We start from the raw sequence: 24,033 nt of genomic DNA on the forward strand, positions 1-24,033 counted from the left end.
GTAGCTACCACAGAGGGGGCCATGAGTATTAAAGCGAGGTAACACAGAGTCTGTGCCAGCACAGGCAGCAGGGCTCTTGTCTGCTTTTCTCCCATCCCGACCCCTACCCTGCTCTCTTTGATGTATTTTAACTAGAAATGAACATTAGGAAAATGTTAAGGGGAACAAAGGCAAAGATAAGAAAAACACAGCAAACACACCAAATACATTTCCTTTATAAAATTAAGCGTTTTGAACCAAGCTTACCCAAAACGTTACATGTGGATTTAGATTTCTTCTCTTTCTTGTCTACTGGGTATTTTACCTTCACTTCTTTCTTTTTATTTTCTTTAACTTTACTTTTTCTCATAGAGAAATCTTTGTCATCATCTTCATTCTCACCAAAATCAGAATCATCCTCAGAATCTTCGCCTAAAATGGAAGATTACAGACTTCATCTCTATCCTAAAAAGTGAAGCTTCTGTACCTCAGTGTCATCCACGGCTTCTGCATCAGATTGGTTAGCACCTTGGTGCTACGCCGTTTCCGGTAGAACACTGCAGTGGAGGAGATTGTGGGTGCCTGCGTGTGAATCCTAGCCCACCATTTACATGCTGTGTGACCTCAGACAGGTCACTGACTTCACCATGCCTCAGTTTCCTCATCTAGAAAATGGGGATAACCATAAAACCTACATCACAGGGTTGTTGTGCAGATTAAATGAGTTAATACATATAATGCATTTAGAATAACTTCTGGCACATAGCAAGCAAAACATAATTGTTTGCTATTACCATTATTGCTGTAATTTCCCATCAGTAGTAATCTTCACTTCAGATTTTACCAGTTTAACTCAGTAACTTTTGAAAAGAATGGTAGGGTAAGACAATAGCTAGTCTTTCAAAACAATGACATTTATGGTAATAATGCTATACCTTCCCTTAATCACACAAACTTCAACATTCTGGAATAAAGACCTACTGGGACTTGAGAAGAGACTAAGCATACCACAACAATCTTAGCTGATAACCCTATATCTGATTTCATTTGGGACACACCTCTGTTTCGCACAAACTCTTCTCTGTACTTCACGGGGTGATATAAGTCCTGCAGCTGCTCTGGAAAGAAGCATTGTCTAACCTGAGAGTTAAGCAATGATCCTTCCATTGTGGGGAGGGGTGGGGGAGAGGTGAGGATAAACTCTGAAGACCAAGTATAAATAAGGGTTAGTCCTATATCCATTTAAAACTTTTATATATTTTTAATATTATGTACATGCTTACTGCAAAAAATATTAAAGAAAAAATCTACTCTCTAATCTCACCACTCAGAGATAACAACTGTTATCCCCACATATTAGTATGCACCTATCTATATGAATAATATATTTTATATAAAAACTAAAAACACATATGGAAATTTTCAAACCTACACAACAGTAGATAACAATAAACACCCACCCACATTCAACAATTATCAATATTTTGCTACATTTGTTTCACCTGTCTCTCCTTTCTTTTCTTCTCTTCCCTTCCCTTCTTGTAGTACCTTAAAATAAGTCCAAGGCATCACATCATTACACTCATACATACTTCCGAATACATCTCTAAAACACATGGACATTTTCTTACACAAAAATGCCATTATCATATACAGCAATATTAACCATAGTTTCTTGGTATCACCTTCTACCCAGTCTATATTAATCTCTTTTAATATAGAGCAATGTTCTCTCCCTTTTTCCTGCATGCCTTTGACTTGCTGAAGCAACCATGTCAGTTGTCCTGCAGAATGTCCTACATTCTGGATTTGTTTTCTTCCTTATAACTAATCCTTGCATTTTCTGTGAGCTGGAATTCCACTCTCAAGGCTTGATTAGACTCAGGCTCACTTTTCTTTCTTTTGGGCAAGAATATACTTCATAAGTGATGCTCTGTACTTCATAATATACCATATCAGAAAGCATGTAATGCGTGGCTGTCTCGTTCTTGGTTCAGTTGATGCCAGCCTGAATTCTCCATTGTATAGATCCTCATCAACCTTCCATTGGTGATCCTTGCCTAAATCAATGATGTCATCATGATCTTCAAATTGTGATTTCCTTATTTCTCATTCTTTCCACACAAATAAAATTTTAAAAACAAATAATAATCAACTGACATATTCACATTATGTTTACTGTGTTATGTAGAATTAGCCACAGAAGGCCAGCAGATCACCTGAAGGCTGTTCTAAATAGTACCCTGAAAATTCAAATAATTATTTCTGGAATCCCTAGAGGATCTAGGTTCAGGGAGGGCAAGCAGTGGAGGAAATTTCTCCAAAATTTCAGTATTTAAAACCTAGGAGGACAAAACTTTCTATGTATGCAGTAGTTCTGGTGTTGCACATGTTCGGTGACTGAGAAGACCTAAGGGCTCTTTTCTTGGCTCAAGAGGATAAATGGTAGGAGCTGGCTGTAACTCTATTTAACAAGCTTGTCCACAGATGGGGTCTAACTCATCTCCATCAGTCAACTCAGAAAGCAATTTAAATAAAAAAGAGGTAGGGTGAGAGAGTTCCAGAATCCCAAGTCAGGAAGCCCATATTGGAAGATCTGGAAGGCCCATACACTTGAGCTATGGATTGTGGAAATCTTTAGATGGTCTGACGAAAAGGCTTCTTTTGTCTGAAATTTTCTCTTTTCTTTCCCTAATAAGGGTCCATAAATGATCCATTCTCTTCTTATCTAGGGCAAGCTAATGCAGGGGAAAACTGAAATGTCACTTTGGGTTGTTTCCACCTGTTGGCTGTGAATAATGCTGCAGAGGACATGAGTGTGTAAATATCTCTTCAAACCCTGCTTTCAGTTGTTCTGGATATATACCCAGAAGTGGGACTGCTGGATCATATGGTGGTTCTATTTTTAATTTCTTGAGGAACTACCATACTGCTTTCCGTAGCAGCTGCACCATTTTACAACCCCACCAACAGTACACAAGGGTACCGATTTCTCCACATCCCCACCAACACTTCTCATTTTCTGGGTTTCTGTTTTCTTGTTTTTTGATAGTAGCCATCCTAATGGATGTGAGGTAATATATCATCATGGTTTATATTTGCATTTCTCTAATGATTAGTGATGTCGAGCATCATGTCATATGCTTCTTGACATGATCTTTGTTGAAATGTCTGTTGTTAGCTATTTGCTTTTAAGAGCAGAAGGGCAATTTTAAAATCACTATCCAAATCATGATTTCCATATAAACTGTACTTTTATTAAATGGTTCAAGAGAGATTATCTAAAGTTGGAATGCAAACAGCAAAATATTTTTAGATATCTATCATACCCCTTGAGACATAACTCATGAATTATTTAAACCCAACAAACAAAGCAAAGGATTCATTCTCACATATACAAGAATAGCAAACTTTTCAATCCTTTATTAAAGATACAGACATTAATTTGGCCAGCATGCTAAGTAGAGTGTAATTTATAACTTAAGAATTGCTTACTGATTTTTCTGACAGACATGCATCAAATCATGATATTGACCTTCTGGAGGTGCTACAATCATTACTCCCGGGAAACACACTTACACTGCCAAGGAGTTATTCTGACTACGTTGGTCTTTTTGTACTAAGTCACCTCAAGTTGGGAAGCATTTAGTCCATGCTCTATTATGCTTCCTGAAGGTATTTTCTTTCATTGGCTCCTCCTTTTTGGTGCTCCCCTTAAATTAATGTTTCTCAAAAGAAGATCCACAGGCAACCTGCTTTGGGATAACCTAAGTCAGGCAGAGGGGCAAATTGGTTAAAAAGGCAGATTTCTGGGCCGACCCCGTGGTGCACTCAGAGAGTTCGGCGCTGGGAGCGCAGCAGCGCTCCTGCCGCGGGTTTGGATCCTATATAAGGATGGCCGGTGCGCTCACTGGCTGAGTGCGGTGCGGCTGGTCACAAAAATGACAAAAAAAAAAAAAAGAAGAAGGCAGATTTCTGGGCTCCACACCTGTTCTGTGGAATCAGTCTCTTTGGGAGGTGAGGCCTGAGAATCTGCATTTTAACAAGCTCTTGAGGTGATTCTTAAAATCTGAGAACTACTGCCTTAAGTGCCAATATTCTTCCAGATTCCCCTCTCTTCTCTTCTCAGGCTAACTTGCCCATTCCACTAGCTTTAATTATTATTTATGTAATGATTACTTCTCCCCTTTCCTGAATTTATGTCAGCTAAGTCTTTGCACAAATATCTGGTTGGTACCTCAAATTCTAATTGCTTAGAACAAAATGCCTTCTCTCATCTGCCTAAATCTGATCCTGTGCATATATCTCTTATCTTGGTTTTAGCATTTTCATCTTTGTAATCATCTAGTCCAGAACTTGGAGGCCATGGTTGATTTTCTTTTTTCTCCCGCCCTCCCCAGATTCTAATCCCTGTTACTCTGCCTCTGCAACATCTTTCATACAGAGCCCACCTACACATTCCTGCCTCCATGCCTCCTGTTCACACCTTGAACCACTTCTTACCTTGGACGCAACTTGTTAACCATTTTCCTGCTTCCTATCTCTTCAAACTCATCCTTCATACATTTCCAGGTCTTCCCTCCTAAAACAAAGGTCTGCAAATAATGGTATCTAGAGCACTGGTGATCCCTCATATATATATATATATATATATACACATATATATATACATATATATATATATGTATATATATATGTGTATATATATATATATATTTAAGATCAGTTGATAGATAGCATTTTCTCAATTTCATGTTTTCTTTCTTTCTTTTTTTAAACCTTTGGCATCATTTTTTTCCCCTTTTTTAATCAGATCATTTCCATGAACCTACACACATGGAGTAAATATCAACCATAAAAATCCTCTATACAACATTACATTTCTCTGCTACCCTTTACAGCAAAACTCCTCAAAAGGTTATCTTACACTCCCTGTCTCTCATTCTTCTGAACTCAGTTCAGTTGGGCTTTCATTTCCATCATGCTCACCACTGACCATGCAAACCCATTGGTCATTCCCAATCATCTATTTGACCTAGTGAGTCATTAATAACTGACTCCTCTTCGAAATAATTTCTTCAATTGGCCTTTGGATACTGTTTCTTCGTTCAGTATTTTTAGCCATTCCTTTTCAATCTTCTTTGCTGAAAGTTCCTAATTTTTCTGACCTCTAAACATTAGTGTTCCAGAGCTTGTATATAGACCTCTTCTCTTTTCTATCTAAAGTCATTTTCTAAGCAATCTCAGTCTCATCCAGTCTCATGGTCTTAAATACACCCTATATGGTGATGCTTCCAAAGTTATATTCAAACCTGGGCTTCTCTCCTGAACACCAAACTGTATTCAACTGCCTACTTAACGTCTCCACTTGCAGTCAGAGGTATCTAACATGTCCAGTCTTTTGATTCCAGTCACTACCACCTCTTTATCCAGCAAACCTGCTCCTCCCCCGAGTCTTTTCAATTTCAATGAAAGACAAAAACAAAACAAAATGCAAGGCAGTATATGACCAACATACAGTCACTCAAACCAAAAACTTTAGTCATCCTTGATTACATTTTTTCCTCCTACCCTACAGCCAATCCATCTGCAAATGGATAGGCTGCTCCTTCAAACATATACAAACTGATGATTTCTCAGCATCTCTACCCCTATTACTCCGGTCCAAGCCACCATCATCTCTCATCTAGAGCACTGGATGTCAACTGGTGTCACTACTTCTGCCCTTGCTCAACTTCCAGTCTATTCTCAACCTAGTAGCTTTAGTGATCCTATAAAATTTTAATTAAGAACCCGTTCTCTCCTCTCCAAATACTTCCAATTGCCTACTACACCCTATCTGATCTGGTTTCCTCTCTAATCTCATCCTTTACCAGCACTCCCTGCCCTTACTCAGCTTCAGGCAAAATAGCCTTACTATTCCCCAACACACTAAGCACACTCTTGCCGCAGGACCTTTGTGTTTGCTGCTCCCTCTGTGGAATTCTTTCTCCAAATCTCCACGTGGCTTGCATCCTCACACGTCACCTCAGAGAAGCCTTCCCTGACGACCCCACCTGAAATAGCCTCTCCCACTCCAACCCCACCATCCTCTTACCCTCTACCCTGCCTTCCCCTTCTTCACAGCTCTTGGCACTGGACACACTATGTATTTGTCTACTGTCTGTGTCCCCTCACTAGAATTTAAGTTGCATGAGGACAGGAGCTCTGTTTGTTTTGTTCACTATTATATCCCTACTGTCTAGAATATAGTGCCCACAATAGGTACTCAAATATTTGCTGAGTAAGTGCTGATAAACATGTTATTGTTTGTCAACAGCATGTTAAAATCTAAAATAAAACATCTGATTTGGCATAAATTTATGGATTTATTCATTTTAATTTTAATTAATATATTACGATGCTCTGTCAAGGTCATTATGCTTTCCATTTCCCCTAATTTCTTTTTTTCTTTCACTTTTATATCATCATATTTTGCTATGTCTTTCTACTTTTCTCTTAGTCACCCTAATTTCTGAATGAATCTGAAAACAACTGCTGTAATAAAATACAGGTTTCATATCACTTCTACCTCAAAATATTTCTTGAATTTCTATTACCTAGAGAAAAAAGTCTACACATTTTAGAACGGGTCTGAGACCCTCCATGATTAGTGCCAGCCTGCTTGTTAGCCTCTTCTGCAACATTGTCCCCAGCAAGCCTCCCTGAACTACTGTATGTACACCTGTCTATTCCATTGCTTATGCCTATCAGTGAGAAATGCTATTTTGCCTCTTTAGTTTGTCTAAATGCTACTCATTTTTCAAGCATGGCTTAAAGGTCACCTCCAAAATAAAGTTTTTCCCCGAGATGCCTTAGCTGAATTTAACCATCCTGTGTGCTGCTCAAGTTTGCATACCCACAAGTTTAGCACAGTACTTTGCATACATTAGTGTCCTTCAAGAACTTTTCACTGAACTTCCAAAGAATTAATTTTGAAGTAGGGTATAACTTACTGGTTGCAGAGTCTGATTCGACATCATTAGCACTATTGCCATCACTATCTTCCAAAAGAATCTTCCTCTGTTGTACTGCAGCTTTAGAGGCTGCAGTCCTTTTCCCCTGAACACCATGAACATCATCTTCCTCAGTAATCTTATCCAAATCTTCAGGAAAAGCATAAAAATCATTGAAAAATTTCTTGGACAGCTGATAATTCAAGAACTGTAGAATAGACTCTATTACACCTGTTGCTTTCATTTGCCCAGGATCATCCCTCCCCTGCTTCTAGAAATGGACTACATGGCCCAATCTGGGTTAATCATAATACATCAGCCCCCTGGCAACAGATTCTTGTTTTAAGGAAAGTCTAAGACCAAAACAGAGACTTTCCCCAAGAATTTTCAAACTGAAACTGGGAAGATGTAGCCCCTTTCTTCAGTGGTCAATTGCTGTAGACTAGAAGCCATGGGTAGTCATGTCTCTCCACAAGGGAAGAAAGTAGGTCCTGCAGTAAGAGGAAGGCTCAAACACAAAGTACAAAGGCCAAGAGATGAAGAGAGAGCCTCGACAAATTTAAAAACCTTGTTTCTAGCTACAGTTTTAGAAATTTAAACAAAAGTTGGAAAAATAGCATTGCTAATGAAAAATATTATTATTAATATCAAAGACTTACCTAAAAAATCACTGGCTACACTGCAATTAGAGATATGAGGAGACTTATTCATTGTTTCTGTTTTACTATTGCCATGTTTTTCAATGCCTACATATAAGAAATAAAAAAGAAAATTCAGATGCACCTTAATCAACCAATGTCTAGAAATGGAAAGATTAATGCTAAAATGTAATACAGTATAACATCTAGATACAGATAAATGATCCCAAACTCAAACTAGCACAATGATTTTACTTGGAAAGGCTACCATATGGTTAAGAGTTTGGGCCTTGAAATCAAAAAGATTTAGTTGAGTTCAAATTCAGGCTCTGCTATACAAACTGGCTATTTGATCACGGGCAGGTTGCTTATCCTAAGACTTCATTTCCTCATCTACAATGTGGGAACAAAAATAGTGTCTCATAGGGTTATTATGAGAGATTAAATTTCAGTCTCACATGGAAATTGCTTATTACAGTGCCTAACATATGGGAAACAGTTAATAAATACTACCTATCATATCTGTGTAGGCAAATCCATGCTTTTACTAATAAGGACTCTCCAATCATTATAAATGATCTTAAAATGATCTAAAGCATTTTCGGAATTATGATAATTGGTACTATTAAATCTCAGTGCTACAAAGTACTTTATTCAATGAGAAGTGGTACTACCAAGGAACTCCTGCTATACATTCTACAATGTGTTGTAAGAGAGAGATAAATTTCATTTTCTCAAATTTTAGATATGACGATTCTCTCTTGAAGTTTCTTTGATTCCCGATTACTAAAAGTTTTGCTAATCAAAACTATTTCATTTATTTTTAAATAGGAGGCTATAGCTTTAAAAAACAAACAAAAAACCCCAACTATACCACTAAATAAGATAATGGACTAAAATATCTCTTAACATAAAAGAATTTAATCCAAAGCAATTCAATTCAAAAAGCATTATTTCTGCCACTCCAGAATGTATTATTACCATCTGCCGCATGGTTGCCAGAAAAATCAAAGGAGGAAATCCTCAGAGAAATTCAGAAATCATTCTCTTAAGTCTACTGAGCATGCTAACCAAATTAGTACCTTCAACCTTCATCAACGATAGAAATTACCATCATTAAGCCACAGTCAACTAATACGGATTTAGGGAAAAAGGAGGTGGATTGTTAGGATTGCATAGATCAATTCATTTGACCAAGAAATTAAACTTTCACTGTACACCAAGATGCAGTTTGAACACCCAGGCTAATTGTCCACGTACTCAAGCTTACTTTGGGTATTAAGCAGAGGTGTATGTATGTTTGTATGAGATTTATGCAGCTGAATAAAGGATTGAATCCAAGTGTACCCTCTGCAAATTGCTCTATTTATATTCAAAATATTTCAAATTTTATTCTCTCCTCTGTGAAGGCCCATCCAAAGAAATAATTACAAAACCAATAAGGTTTTTAAAATAAGTACAGAAAATAAAGTACTTTTCTCTTGAGACTTCTGCACATCAGTGGTGACCGTTGGGAGTTCCTTCACTGATAAAGCCAGTGCAACTTCTAAGTCTCTCTGGTAGAGCTTGTCATCTAAAGCCATCCTAAAATAGACATACAAATAATAATGAGTTTTTAAAAATATCAATCTCAACTAAAGAGCAAAGCTTGAGATTTTCCTAAATTACTATTTGAGTTGCTAATGTCACAAAAATGTTTTTAAACAATAATCATCATTAATTGACCTTTGATAGTAAGACTTCCAAAATGTAAAGATGTCATGTTAAATATAGCAAAACAGGTTTGAAACAGGAGCAGCTTCTTTGCATTATTGTTCCCTTTAATTGTAATGTCTCTCCTTACTACCAGCTTTACCTAGGTGGGAAGCACTTGCTCAGCCTAAAACAGACTTGGTTCAAATATCAATTCCAAGCAATCCTGAGCAAAAAAAAAAAAAGCCAGAGACATAATACTACCCAACTTCAAATTATATTACAAAGCTATTGCAACAAAAGCAGCATGGTACTGGCCTAAGAACAGATACTCAGACGAATGGAACAGAATAGAAAACCCGGAAATCAACCCACATACTTACAGCCAATGATCTTTGACAAAGGTTACATGAACATACACTGGGGAAAAGACTGCCTCTTCAATAAACGGTGCTAGGAAAATTGGACATCCATATGCAGAAGAATGAAACTAGATCTGCACCTCTCACCATATACCAAAATCAACTCAAAATAGATTAAGACTTAAGTGTAAGACCCAAAACCATAAACTACTAAAAGAAAACATAGGGGAAACACTTCAGGAAGTATGACTGGGCAAAGACTTTACGAATAAGACCCCAAAAGCACAAGCAACAAAAGAACAAATAAATAAATGGGATTATATGAGACTAAAAAGCTTCTGCACAGCAAAGGAAATAATCAACAGAGTGGAAAGACAACCTACAGAATGGGAGAAAATATTTGCAAATTACACATCCGACAAAAGATTAATATCCAGAATATATAAGGAACTCAACTTCACAGTAAAAAACCAAACATTCCTATTTAAAAATGGGCAAAGGAGCTGAATAGGCATTTTTCAAAAGAAGATATGCGAATGGCAAAGAGGTACATGAAAAAATGCTCAACAATCACTCAGCATCCAGGAAATGCAAATCAAAACCACACTGAGATATCATTGCACCCAAGCTAGACTGGCATTATTAAAAAGACAAAGAATAACAAATGCTGGTGAGGATGTGGAGAAAGGGGAACACTCCTACACTGCTGGTGGGACTGTAAAATAGTAGTTTTATGGAGAACAGTATGGAGGTTTCTGAAACAACTACAGATAGAACTACCATATGATTCAGCAATCCCACTTCTGGGTATATACCCAAAGGAATGGAAAGCATCATGTCAAAGTGATACCTGCACTTCCATGTTCATCACAGCTCTATTTATAATAGCCAAAATATGGAACCAACCTAAAAGTCCATGGATGTACAACTGGATAAGAAAAATGTGGTATATATACACAATGGAATACGACTCAGCTATAAAAAAAAGAATGAAATTCTGGCATTTGCAGCAACATGGATAAGCTTGTGGATAATTATGTTAAGTGAAATAAGCCAGACACTGAAAGAAATATTGCATGTCTTCACTTATATGTGGGTGCTAAGAAGGAAGGAAGGAAGGAAGGGACCAGAAAGAAAGAAAAGATCAGAAAGAAAGAAGGAGGGAGAGAAGGGGAGGAAGGGAAGAAGGAAGGGAAGAAAGAAAGAAAGAGAGAAAAGTCAACAATAGTATGTTGGTCTTTCAGAAGGAGAGAAAAAATCTATGGTTACTAGAGGTGGGAGGGGAAGAGGTGGTTTGGGGCATAAAGAATACTTACGATTTGTAATAATGATTATGCTAATAATCCTGATTTGATCAACACATGTTGCACACAGATGATGGTAGCCAATGCTGTACCCCAAAAATATGTACAATCAGTTATGCTTCAATAAAAAAAAAGAAAGAAAAAACACTTCCACGTAGAAATCTTCCTTGACCTCACTCACATCCCTTTAGCAGATATTATACCTCCCAAATTAAAATTATTTTCTTGCATCTGTTCTTCCCAATCTAGACCTTAATAAATATTTTACCAAGCACTTACTGTGTTCAAGGCACTGCACTAGCTGGAATACTAAAAGTACCCTCAAGGACTCTGCAATTTAACGAGGATGGGGAAAAAAGACATACTAATAATTATCCTATATAAGGCAGATTGTAATAAGTCTTCTATTCAAGTTGGTCAAAAATGCTATGGAGTGTAAGAGGAAGAAAAATCAAAGACAGTTAGATAAAGAAAGGTTACATAAAGGAGGGAGAACTGAGATGCATTTTGAAGGATTTAATATTCTTTAAATAACAGTTTTATTGAGATATAATTCACATACCATAAAATTCACCCTTTTAAACTACACAATTAAACGGGTTTTAGTATATTCACAGTTGTAAAGCCATCACCACTATCTCATTTCAGAACATTTTCATTACCCCAAAAAGAAACTCCACATCCATTAGCAGTCACTCCCTGTCTACCCCTCCCCCAGCTCCTGGCACCCACTAATCTACTTTCCGTTTCTGTGATTTATTTGCTTATTCTTTTGTGTCTGGCTTCTCCCATTCAGCATGTTTTCAAGGTTCATCTATTTGCAGTACATATCAGTAGCTCATGTCTTTTATTTTTAATTGAAACAAAATTATTGTACATATTTATGGGGTACAGAGTGATATTTCAACACATATAATGTGCAATGATTAAATCGGGGTAAGCACACCCATCACCTCAAACATTTATCATTTCTCTGTGTTGGGAACATTCAAAGTCCTCTCTTCTAGCTATCTGAAAATACACAATAAATGATTGTTAACTATAGTCACCATACAGTGCTATAGAACACTAGAAGTAGTTCATTTCTTTTTATGGCTGAATAATATTCCATGGCACGGACACCACATTTTATTAAGCCGTTCATTAGTCAACAGACATTCTGGATTGCTCCATTTTGGGGCTATTATAAGTAATGTTGCTATGAACATTCATGCACAGGTTTTGAGTGAACATATGTTTTCATTTCTCTTGGGTGTGTACCTAGGTGGCTCATATAATAACTCTACATTCATCATTTTGAGAAACTGCTAAACTGTTTTCTGATTTGGCTATGCCATTTTACACTCCCAACAGCAATTCCTGAGGGTTCCAATTTCTCCACATCCTTGCCAACACTTGTTGTCGTCTGTCTTGTTTATTAAGCCATCTAGTGGGTGTGAAGTATCATCTCATAGTGGTTTTGATTTGCATTTTCCTGACAGCTAATGATGTTGAGCATCTTTTCATGTATTTGTTGGTTATTTATCTTGTTTAGAAGAATATCTATTCAAATCTTTACACATTTTTGAGTCATTAGTCTTTTTATTGTTTAGTTTTAAGAGTTCAATATATATTCTGGATACAAGTCCCTTACCAGTTATATGATTCGCAAATATTTTCTACTATTTGTGGGTTGTTTTTTCACTATCTTTAAAATGTAGTACAAGAAACTCAAAAACCAAAAAAAAGAAGAAAAAAGTAAAGAGCATGACATGCTGTAAGTTTCTCTACGCTAATTAACTTTTCGTAGAGAAATCTATAGCAGTAAAACCTCACATACCCATGTTCCATCTGCTAATGTTCCTCTTCTGCCCATCTCCTCTCCATACGACTTCCTTCCCTCACTCTCTCCTCCCTCTTGGTACTAGCTTGGTACAAGTGGAATTCCAGAGTCAGTCTAGAAACTACAGGACCTTCTCACTGCTGGACAAATCTCAACAAAGTAAGGAGAAAATATCTTTCATCTACAGAAAAACACATGATTTTTAATTTTTTAAAACAGTCCTTACAAATGTAATTTTCAACAAAGTAGTCTTGTAAGATTTGAAGACTTCAGAACAGGTGCTGGGTCCTGTAAAAGTCAGCCATAACTTCTAAACTTTGCAATTATTATTGTCTTAATATCTAAATGGATATTTCCTTATGTTTGTGAATTTCTTTTTTAAGTGAGGAAGTCAGAAGGAGATTAATAGTATGTCCCTGTTCCCCTGGGTGCAATAAATTAAATAAAAGTCCTATGACTCTGCTTGAGTTCTAAATTAAATTAAGAGTTCAAATCTATGTCTCTTTTAAATTAACACATCTAATTTACTGTATGTCTTACCTCTCACCTTTTTTTAGGGGTTTTCTCTTGCAGTGAGATGTCTTCTTTCTGGAGATTCTTTGAGTTAGGTTTTGGTCTGTCTTGTTTTAACTCCTTTGGTGTTGTTCTGGATCTCTTGTTTGAAGGTACAGTGGCAGAAACAAAATCGTCTATTTATGTGTGAATTAAAAGTAAAAGAAATAAAATTATTTTCTTAGCAGTTGAAATTCATTTCAGTGCATATTCAAGTTTTACAGGTTAAGCAATTTGTTTAACTTCCACAATTCAGAAATCACTGTTGGTGTTTTGTTTGTCTTTACTCTTACTCATCTGTTTCAACTCTTCATTGTTTTGATGGCCTTTGTTTTTTAAAATACCAGTCTATCAAAAGCCAATTTGCTAAACAACTGCAAAGGCAATTAAGGTATTCTATAAATATCACAGAAAAAGTGATTAATTAAAAACCTGTAAAACCATTAGAAAAACTGTAGAAATTTATCACATTAAAAAGTGGAAGGAAATGACTTTTATGAAAACTTCACAATGTAGCCAAATATCTTCTTTCAAAGGCCCACTACCTATTCCTAGTACATTAACCAAGCTAAGGAAAGTAACAAGCATCATGAGGAAAGAGAAAGTGGCTCCTCCTTGAGGATTTTTACAATAGTAGTATTTTCTCTTTCCATTACCATAGTGACCTTCCTATGACCCTACCAAAGTAACTTCTTAATTTCTGGCAAAGATGCTCTTTTCTAGTCCATCACTGCTTCTCACAGGTTTTCTGTCTTTTCCGTCCTCAGAACTGTTGTAGTTCTCATGACACTCAACATAAAACTGTTGCTGGGACTTTTCAACACATATATGACATATGTATGCATACCTTCAGGGTTCATGTAGTCTTAATCACATACTTTAGCATTTATTAATATGTGCTTCTCTTCTATGCTTCCCCATGTAGGAATATGATAACTTATGACTTTCCACACACTCCCCTTCCCCACCCAATGTCCAGAACACAACTGGCAATTTAGAAATATCAGATGACAGACTAAAGACATTCATACAGAACTAGAAGTTATATTCCATACTATTTCTTCCAAGTTGTAGACACACTTAAGGCTGTGCTCAAGGCCAAAACAGATTCCTTCAAACTTAGGAATTACTAAGTATTTGACTTACACAAAAACAATGGTGGTCTGAGAAAGAAAACCTACTTCAAAGTATAATGCAATCACTGGCCTGTCAGTTCAGTTGGTTAGAGTGCAGCCTTATAACACCAAGGTCATGGGTTCAGATCCCTGTATTGGCCAGCACCCACCTTCCCCTGAAAGGACGAGTCGACACCAGTTGACGATCCACCAGAGAGGGCTCGTTTATTAGGCGGCACACACACATATATATAGGGCTTCTAGGGAAGGCTGATTGGCTTAAAATACAATCCCTACTTAGAGGGCAACCAGCGCCATGATGGGGTGTGGCCGAGAAGGACTTATGTGATCAGGGTGTGATCCCTTGGGGCATTTGGGTTCTTACATTCCTCCGTGTGATCCCTTGGGGCATTTGGGTTCTTACATTCCTCCCTTTTTCTTGTTTTAGGAAAGGGGACGTTGAAGTCATCGAGCTACTTCCTGCTGAACTGGGGCATTGTGGTGGGGGCAAAGGGAGGAAGGTACATAAATACCCATTATGAAATCCCAAAGGAGGGTGGAGAAACAAGTAATTTCAAAAGGGGAAAAGTCCATAAACGTTCCTTGAAGCCACAAGTCGAATATGCACCGGTTCCATTGTTCGTAGTTGGAGACTGGAGGGAGCAGCCAGGCGTAGGTGCCAAGGGCGTGTAGGAATGTGTTTCCTCTGTAAGGTGGTGTCTCTTCAGCATCAGCTGAGGCACTCACGAGATGAGGCGGGGGGTTCATTGGTACCTAGAAGCTGGTAGTTTCTAAGCAAAAGCTGGTTAAAGGCCTGATTAGAGATTTTTCCCACTTGAGTTTGAAGAAACCTAATGATGCAGGGCAAGAAAAGGCAGGTTATGAGGATAATGATTAGAGGTCCCAAAATAGGCCAAATCCAAGTTAGGATAGGGTTTAAGATAAAAGAAGAAAAGGGGTTAGAACTGGCGTAGGCTGGAAGCTAAGTCGGTGAGTTTGATGATGTTTGTTTCTCTCTACGGTTTTGGAGGGTGACCTGAGCTAAAGAGGTAATTTGTCTCTGTAGAGAGGAAAGAGATTCGGCAGTGGAGGTCAGAGCCCCTTCAAGTTTAGCATTTATGTCTTCGACCACCCATAAACTGTGTCCTAAGTCTCCTCCCAACAGGCCAGCTCCGACCGCTGATGTTGTTAGGGAAATACCAACCATGATCGGGAGGAAGGCGGCCCTTTTTTGCCTTGAGGGGGGATGAAGAAGATGGAACAGTTCTGAACTGGTGTACAGAGTGAGTTGAGGGACAATGGTGACAAGAAGGCATGGGGCAATAAGATTAGGCAGGATGGAAGTAGAGAGGGTTCCATTGCACAAGAAGAAAGAGGCTGGTGGGGCGACGGTGTGGTTATAAATGGTTGAGGAAGGGAAGCATTTAAGGGGACGGCCGCCAGGAGCGGTTGCATGAGAGAAAACAATTTCCGGGAGAGAGAGAGAAAGATGAGTGTTTCAGAAATGATCTGTTGCCAGGTGTAAATGGGTGACCCTGGGGAGCTAGCAGAGAGGCCTGAAAGCTCCCTGGGTGAAATGAAAAGAACAGGAGAAGGTTCATGTCTCCGGAATTGGGGGTAAGGCTGAGGTCCGGGATAGGCGGAGTTTGAAAGGGTCGGTAGGATGAGGGATACACTTAAAAGAATACTGTGTTAAGTTCTTTTGCAGCTTGTTACTGGAGTTCTCGGTGGCCGAGGGCGGATCCTGAGTGTAAGGCTTCAGCCTGGAAATATGAATCCATGGAGTAACATGATTACCTGGCAGGGCAAGTTTAGCAGCAGTTGGAGTGTAAAGGATGACAGGACATGGGCCTTCCCACTTAGGGGTTAGGGGGGTTTTGGGTTCCGGGGAAGTGTAGAATACTAATTGGCCTGGGCTGAGTGAAAGGTTATTTTTGGAAAGTGACGGATCTGGAAGTAGCCAGTCCTGGTACTTCCATAATTCGGTGCGAAGGTGGGAGAGCAAGGGTAAGGCCATGGTGGGTGGTATGGGTCCTTCAGTTGCTGTGATCCCCGGGGGTAGGAGGGGCCTACCATACATGACTTCAAAAGGGGAAAGATTGGAGGGATTTTTGGGGAGAGCTCTGGTCTTGAGTAGAGCGAGAGGTAGAAGACGGACCCAATCAAGGTGTAATTCCAGAGACAATTTAGATAGTATGGTTCTCTCTACCTTTCCAGATGCCTGAGGTCGGTAAGGGCAATGTAGGTGCCAGGGGAGAGAGAGTGACTGGGAGAGCTTTTGTATTATCTGGGCGGTAAATTCAGGTCCATTGTCAGATTGAATGGAAGTGGGCATCCCAAATCGTGGGATGATTTGGGAAAGGAGAGTCTGGGCTATGGTGGAGGCCTTTTTATTGGATGTTGGGAATGCCTCTACCCATCCTGAAAAGGTATCAACAAACACCAAGAGGTATTTGTGGTGCCGGACAGAAGGCATGTGCGTAAAATCGACTTGCCAGTCGGCTGCGGGTGTGAGACCTCTGGCCTGGTGGGAGGGGTATGGCCCAGGTTTGAGAGGGGTGTTAGGATTGGTACGCTGGCAGATTGTGCATGAGGAGGAAATTTTTTGTAAGAGGGCTTTGTCAGATGGGGTGCTTGAGAAGAAGGCTTGTAAAAACTGGGATAAAGCTTGGGGGCTAGAGTGAAACAGGTCATGGAGCAAGCGAAAGAGAGAGGACTTATCATCATTAGGTGGTTGAGGCTGAGAGGGTGTCTGTGAACCTTGGGAGCAGTATGGAAGGTTTTGTGTCTGTGGGTGCACTGCTGCAGTGCATGCGGCGAGGTCAGCCTTACAATTCCCGCGAGTGATTGGGGAATCGTCCCTCTGGTGGGCTCTGCAATGAATGACTCCTAATTCAAAAGGTAAATGGGATGCCTCAATTAATGTGGAGATTAAAGCTGAGTTGGTGATTGTGTTACCCTTGGTGTTAAGCAGACCGTGTTCTTTCCATATGGCGGCATGAGAGAGAAGTATATGAAAGACATATTTGGAGTCAGTGTATAAGTTAAGAGTTTTTCCTTCAGCTAGAATACAGGCTCGCGTGGCGGCGATAAGTTCAGCCTGCTGGTTGGTAGTACCCTTGGGTAAAGGTTGGGCCTCTATAACCGAATCAAGGGAGACTATGGCATAACCTGTGTAATGAGTGTTTCCTTCCTTGAATGAGGACCCATCCGTGAACCATGTGAGATCAGCGTGAGACAGGGGCCCCTCAGTGATGGAAGAGCGGTAAGGTATGAAATTTTGAAGGCTTTCTATGCAGCTGTGCAAAGGGGTGTTGGGGGAATCTGGTATAGGCAGTAGGGTGGCCGGATTTAGGGGTGGGCAGGTAGTGAAGGATAGGGCAGGATTTTCCAGAAACGAGGATAGGAGGGTTAGGATTCTGGAAGGTGGGAGGGATTGGAGAGCCTTATAGGTCAGGAGGTCTTTGAGGTGATGTGGTGAGAGAATGGTGAGAGGTGCCCCAAATGTTAATTTGGATGCCTCCTTATGCAGTAACTGCCCCGCTACTAGGGCTCTTAGACAGGGTGCCCAGCCTCATACAGTGGGGTCCAACTGTTTTGATAGGTATGCTACGGGGGCAAAGGAGGGGCCATAATTCTGTCCTAGGACGCCTAGAGCTTGTCCCGTATTTTCATGAACATAGAGGAAAAAGAGTTTAGTTAGATCAGGGAGATGAAGTGCAGGGGCTGTTAGAAGGGCCTGCTGAAGCTTGAGAAAGGGGCGCTGAGGTGAGGAGAGTAAAGGTTCTTCAGGAGGACCCTTACTCATATTATAGAGAGGTCGGGCTAGCAAAGAGAAATTGGGGATCCATGCTCTGAAATATCCGGCTAGACCCAGGAAAGATAGGATCTCTGTTTTGGTTTTGGGGATGGGCAGGTCAGTAAGAAACTGTTTTCTGTCCAGGGTGATTTCCTTCTTTCCCGGGGAGAAGAGAAAACCAAGGTAGGTTATAGACGGTAAGGAGATTTGGGCCTTGGCGGGGGACACTCGATATCCCCTACCCACTAGGAAGTTAAGCAAATGGGCAGTGTCAGCTTGGGATTGTTCCCATGAAGGACTGCATAGAAGGAGATCGTCCACATATTGTAATAAGGTGGACTCTGGATGGTTTAAGTGAAAAGATTTGAGGTCCTGTGCTAGGGTCTGCCCTAAAATATGAGGGCTATCCCGAAATCCCTGTGGCAGGACCGTCCAAGTGAGTTGTTCGTAGTGGCGGGAGTGAGGGTCAGTCCATGTGAAGGCAAAAATGTCCTGAGTATCAGTTTCCAGGGGTATGGAAAAGAAGGCATCCTATAAGTCCAGAACTGAGAAATGAGTAGAGGTCGCTGGGACCTTGGAAAGAATAGTGTATGGATTTGATACAAGGGGGTGAATGGGAATGACAGCGGCGTTAACAAGGCGGAGATCTTGGACGAGACGAAAGGCGCCATTAGGTTTTTTTATAGCGAGTATGGGAGTATTGAAAGGGGAGTGAGTGGGACGGAGATACCCCTTTTTTAATAGGTCCTGAATGATGGGGCTTAACCTGAGGAGGGCTGTTGTGGTTAATGAATACTGAGCCTGACAAATTTATTTGGAGGGGCCTTTTAGTTTTATGTGTACAGGGGAACACTGGGCCAGAGCGGGGCTGGCAGTGTCCCAAACTGTGAGATTAACAGGGTGCATTAGCATGGGTAAGGACTTCTTTGGAGGGGTGGAATTAGTAGGATCTTGGGCTTGAACTAGCGCTAGGAGGAAGGAAACGGGGGAAGAGGAAGAGGACAGGGGCAAAGTAATGGAGACTTGAAGCCGTGATAGAATGTCCCGACCCAACAAGGGGATGGGGCATTGTGGCATGACTAGAAAGGAGTGTGAGAAAACGGATTGAGTGCCTTGAAGGCAGCAGGTTAAAAGAGAGGTTTTTTGGGGAAAGATTTGTTTACCTCCTACCCCGACTATAGGAGAGCTGCTGGAGGTGGTGGGGCCTTTATATTCCCTTAAGATTGAAAAGGTGGCTCCAGTGTCCAGGAGGAAAGATATTGGGTGGCCATCCACAACCATGGATACCCTGGGCTCTTGCTTTGTTATAGAGATGGTCAGGAAGGGCCCAGGCTCCTTCAGTCCTCCTCAGCGAGGCCCACCATAGGTGGTGTCCACGGTTCGGGGGACTGTGGGGCAGTTGGTCCCTTACCCCTTTGGGTGAGGGGGCAATCAGATCCCCAATGTCCCTTCTTTTTGCATTTTGGACAAGGAGTGGTGGGTGGCCTGGGGGTGGAGCAAGCTTTTGCCCAATGCCCTTCCTTTCCACATTTAAAGCAGGCTCCAGGTGGCTTAGAGGTGGAGGCTGTGGGAGGGCGCCCAGGGGGTTTGATAAGCTGGGCCAACATCTGGAAGTTGGCGTGGTCGGCCTTTTGTTTTCGATGTTCTTTTTCCTCCTCCCGATTATGAAAAACCTTGAAGGCCACTGACAGGATTTCGGTCTGAGGGGTTGCAGGACCCTGCTCTAATTTTTTAAGTTTAGTTTTAATGTCAGGGTAGGATTGGGCCAGGAAATAGGTCATAAGGACATGCCGGCCGTCTTCTGAGTTGGGGTCTAAGTTAGTGTATTGTTGAAAGGCCTGAGTTAATCTATTGAGGAACTCGGAGGGAGTTTCCTCCTTTTTTGGACAATTTCTTGAATTTTTTGGAAATTGACAACCTTGCGAGCCGATTTTTTGAGGCCAATTATTAAGCAAGAGGCAAAACGGTCTCGAGCCTGGATTCCCTGGGCTGTGTTATAATCCCAATTAGGTTCCTGTTCTGGGACTGCTTGGGGGCCTGGCGGGTGATTCGGATTGGTACGATGGGTGTCAGTGGCATGGGTTTGGGCTGTATCCCAGACCCTGCAGCGTTCCTTGGGGAGGAGGGTATTGGCTAGGAGCATGAAGATGTCATGATGTGTGAGGCTGTAGGCCTGCAGGATCCATTGGAATTCTTTAATGTAGGTGGTAGGGTCGGTAGAGAAAGAGCCTAGTCTTTTTTCTAATTCTGTAAGGTCAGCTAGGGAAAAGGGAACATGGACCCTAACTACTCCTTCAGCCCCAGCTACCTCACGTAGTGGGGCGATTGTTAAAGGGGCGGGGGGAGGTCCTTGGGAACAGGTGAAAGGGGGGCTTAGTGGGTCAGTAGTAGGTGAGGGTAAAGACGGGGGAGTGGATGGCGCAGGAGGTGCAGAAGGTGACGCGGATGACGGGGGAGGAGGAGCGGACGCCGGAGGCACTGGGGGAGGAGGAGGTCGGTAGAGTGGGGGTTCATCAGCAGGGTTGAAGGTGGAAGAATCGAGGGGTGACTGTGAAGAGGGCTTACAGGCTAAAAGGACTTGAGAGGGAGCACAGGAGGAGCAGAGGGCGGGGTTCTGAGCCAAGAGGCGAAAAGCCTCAATGTAGGGGATCTCCTTCCATTTTTTTAGGTGCTGGCAGTAGTTAAAGAGGTCTCGTAGAATGTTAGGATCTAGTGTGCCCTCAGGGGGCCATGTGTTTTGATTATCTAAAGGATAATAAGGCCAATCGTGTGTACAGAATTTGGTAAGGAGTTTGGGCTCAATATCCGGCCTGAGGGAAAGGTTGGTGAGGTTTTTCAGAAGGCATTGAAGTGGAGAGTCCCCTAGGGAGGAGGAGGAAGTGCCCATTCTTGTCTCTTAATGGGAATTTAGACAGAAATCGAACAGAAATTTAGTGATAGGACAGATCCTTCGGCCGGTTGGGAAAGGCGGGATCCTAGAGGGCGTCCCCAGTAGGTCACGTCAGTCCCGGCAGGTTCAGGTACGAACCAGGAGGAGAGAAGGGAGGTGTGGGTCGTCACTCAGACCTCCACTTCTCTAGGGCAAAAGCCCGGTGCCTGAAGGAACCTAGCGCCAGGATTTTCTGGTCGGGTCCCGGACCCGGGGAGTGGAGAGAAGAGAGTGGTGGACAGGAGGGTGAAGGAGAGAACAGAATGGGGCTTTTAACCTCCAAAAATGAAAGTAAAAATTTACCGGGGCTTTGGAACCTGTTATAGTTTGGGAATTTATGGTGGTCGTGAAGACCGTGGTGGGGTGGGGTATGGGCGTTAGGGGCTACCGGACGATCTAGACTCCCTGTGGTAGCCTGAAAAAAGGCTGGTGCCCTTTAGGAAAGGGGGCTTACTGAATGATGAGCCAGTGGTGAGTGGAAGGAGCCAGCGCCAAAAAGAATGGACGAGGGTGGACCGTCAATGGTGAGCGGTGGAAGGGAGGCCGGTCCTGGCGGGACGGAGTTCCCGAGGGGCGACTTGGAAAGTGCTGCCGCTGCTGCAATTCGAAAAGTGTCGCCGCTCGAGAGAAGCTCCGTCCCAGGTTTCAGCACCAAATGAAAGGACGAGTCGACACCAGTTGACGATCCACCAGAGAGGGCTCATTTATTAGGCGGCACACACACATATATATAGGGCTTCTAGGGAAGGCTGATTGGCTTAAAATACAATCCCTACTTAGAGGGCAACCAGCGCCATGATGGGGTGTGGCCGAGAAGGACTTATGTGATCAGGGTGTGATCCCTTGGGGCATTTGGGTTCTTACACCCCCCACCAAAATTTATAATGTAATCTAATACAATGTTTCTCTAACCTTTCAATCAAAGTTCTCTTAACAGCAGAAACAAGTTAATATTGTGATGGTTAATTTTAGGTGTCAACTTGACTAGATTAAGCAAAACCTAGAAACCTGGTAAAGCATTATTTTTAGGTGTGTCTATGAGGGTGTTTCCAGAAGACATTAGCACGTAAGCCTGATTGGATGGGATGGGAAAGATCTGCCCTCAATATGGGTGGGCACCATCCAGTCTGCTAGAGACTAGGAGAGAACAAAAACAGAGGAAAAGGTGAACCTCTCGCTCTGTCTGCTGGAGCAAGGACACACTCTTCTCTCCTGTCTTGTAGACATCTGAACTCAAGACTCTCCAGCCTTTGGGTTCCAGGACTTACACCAGTGGCACCCCCGGTTCTCAGGTCTTTGGTCTCAGACTGAGAATCACATCACTGGCTCCCCTGGTTCTGGGGCTTCAAGACTCGGACTGAGCCATGCTACTGGCATCCAGTTTGCAGGGACTTTTCAGCCTTCACAATTGTGTGAATCAATTCCCCTAATAAATCCCCTCTTATATATTTATATACATATCCTACTGGTTCTGTCTTTCTGGAGAACCCTAACACAAACATGTAACCAATATGGCATAGCATAAGCCAAACCCTTCTTTAAGGTCTTGTTTCATATTACTTTAATATGGGGATTTTACATAATATCCTACAACACATTTGTATCTCAAAAAAACTGTGTTCCTTCTTCAGGAAAGGGATAGGAGACAAACCCCAATTTGAGAAACACAGGCCTAGAGTAGTTTAGACCTAAAGAGGTGTTTTCATTGGCCCTGTTCATTTGTCACTTACCTACACAATTCTTACCAGTGTAATTAGCAGCATAATTATCCCAAATGCTTAGAAAGCTATTTTTCCAGATCTATACCTCATATGCAATTGGGAAATATGTTCAGTATTTGAGCTCTATATATCATAGAAATCCTGAGGAAATAAATTTCTAAATCTTTAAAGTAAAAATAAGCTCTACTTACCATCACTATCGGAGTTCTCAAACTGTGAGTAATTGACTGGTTTCTTATGTCTATGACCAAGACAGAGATTTTTCATTAGTACAAATGTCAATTTCTCATCTCCATTCCTTAAGCGTATTAACTAGTCTTGAATAAGTGAAAATGTGTTTTAATTCTCTTAAAAATACTTAAACCTAAAACATGATTTGCATTTTACAGCAGGGATTTAGCATTAGCTGAAATAGTATAACCATACCCGACACGGAAAAAAATTAATTCAGATAACTAACAAAGTAAGAATAATCCATTATAATTAATGCTTAAAACTTATATAGTGTTTAACTGCTATTGAGCATATATGTTTCTGTTGTATTTGTTCTTTTGTGTTATCTGTGCATTTATCTTATTAGATTATAAACTTCTTGCACTGAAAGCCATTTTCTTTTTTTTAATTTCGCCACAATACCAAATAATGTCTTTTATGCAATGGACATTTTTAAAATGGTGAGTGGTTTTGTTCCTGCCACCTGAAACAAATCTTTATACTACTTTAGAGGGCATTAAAAAAAATGATATTCAAAGTGAAAAAAATAAAGTTATTTCCATCCTCTCTCTTCTAGGCACTAGATGAAATGGTCTTCTAGCTTTCATTCTATGTTCTGCCAGATGCCCAAGGTGAATAACCTAGTTTTCTAGTTGACTGCTCTTCCAAGTAAAAATTGTGTTCTATGAAAAAGAGCCTAGTATAGCTCAAAACTCAAACAACCTCACAAGTGCTTTTCCTTGAGATAACCATCACACTTCAGTATGTAGAAGTGCTTTACGTGTACTCCCCAGTTCCTCAGAGCATGTTAAAAAGTGTACTCACGTTACTCTCTTACTCTTTGAAGTTAAAGAATTTGAGGTCTGAATAAAATACAGAACCCCTTTAGAAATTCTGAAATTAAATAATAGT

The 24,033-nt window shown here is 40.9% G+C and overlaps 1 protein-coding gene across 1 annotated transcript in view; it reads right to left on the bottom strand.

The window, feature by feature from the left end:
• RAD51AP1 (RAD51 associated protein 1) overlaps positions 1-24,033 on the bottom strand; it is a 31,714-nt gene that overhangs the window by 5,882 nt on the left and 1,799 nt on the right. Inside the window, exons 2-7 of the mRNA XM_063077387.1 lie at positions 23,100-23,149; positions 13,340-13,481; positions 9,087-9,196; positions 7,634-7,720; positions 6,975-7,124; positions 247-411 (exon numbers count right to left, since the gene is read on the bottom strand). Coding sequence (XP_062933457.1) covers positions 247-411; positions 6,975-7,124; positions 7,634-7,720; positions 9,087-9,196; positions 13,340-13,481; positions 23,100-23,149 — 704 coding nt within the window. The remainder of the gene's footprint in view (positions 1-246; positions 412-6,974; positions 7,125-7,633; positions 7,721-9,086; positions 9,197-13,339; positions 13,482-23,099; positions 23,150-24,033) is intronic.

This window comes from Cynocephalus volans, chromosome 1 (genome assembly GCF_027409185.1).
Source record: "Cynocephalus volans isolate mCynVol1 chromosome 1, mCynVol1.pri, whole genome shotgun sequence".
Taxonomy (NCBI): Eukaryota; Metazoa; Chordata; class Mammalia; order Dermoptera; family Cynocephalidae; genus Cynocephalus; species Cynocephalus volans.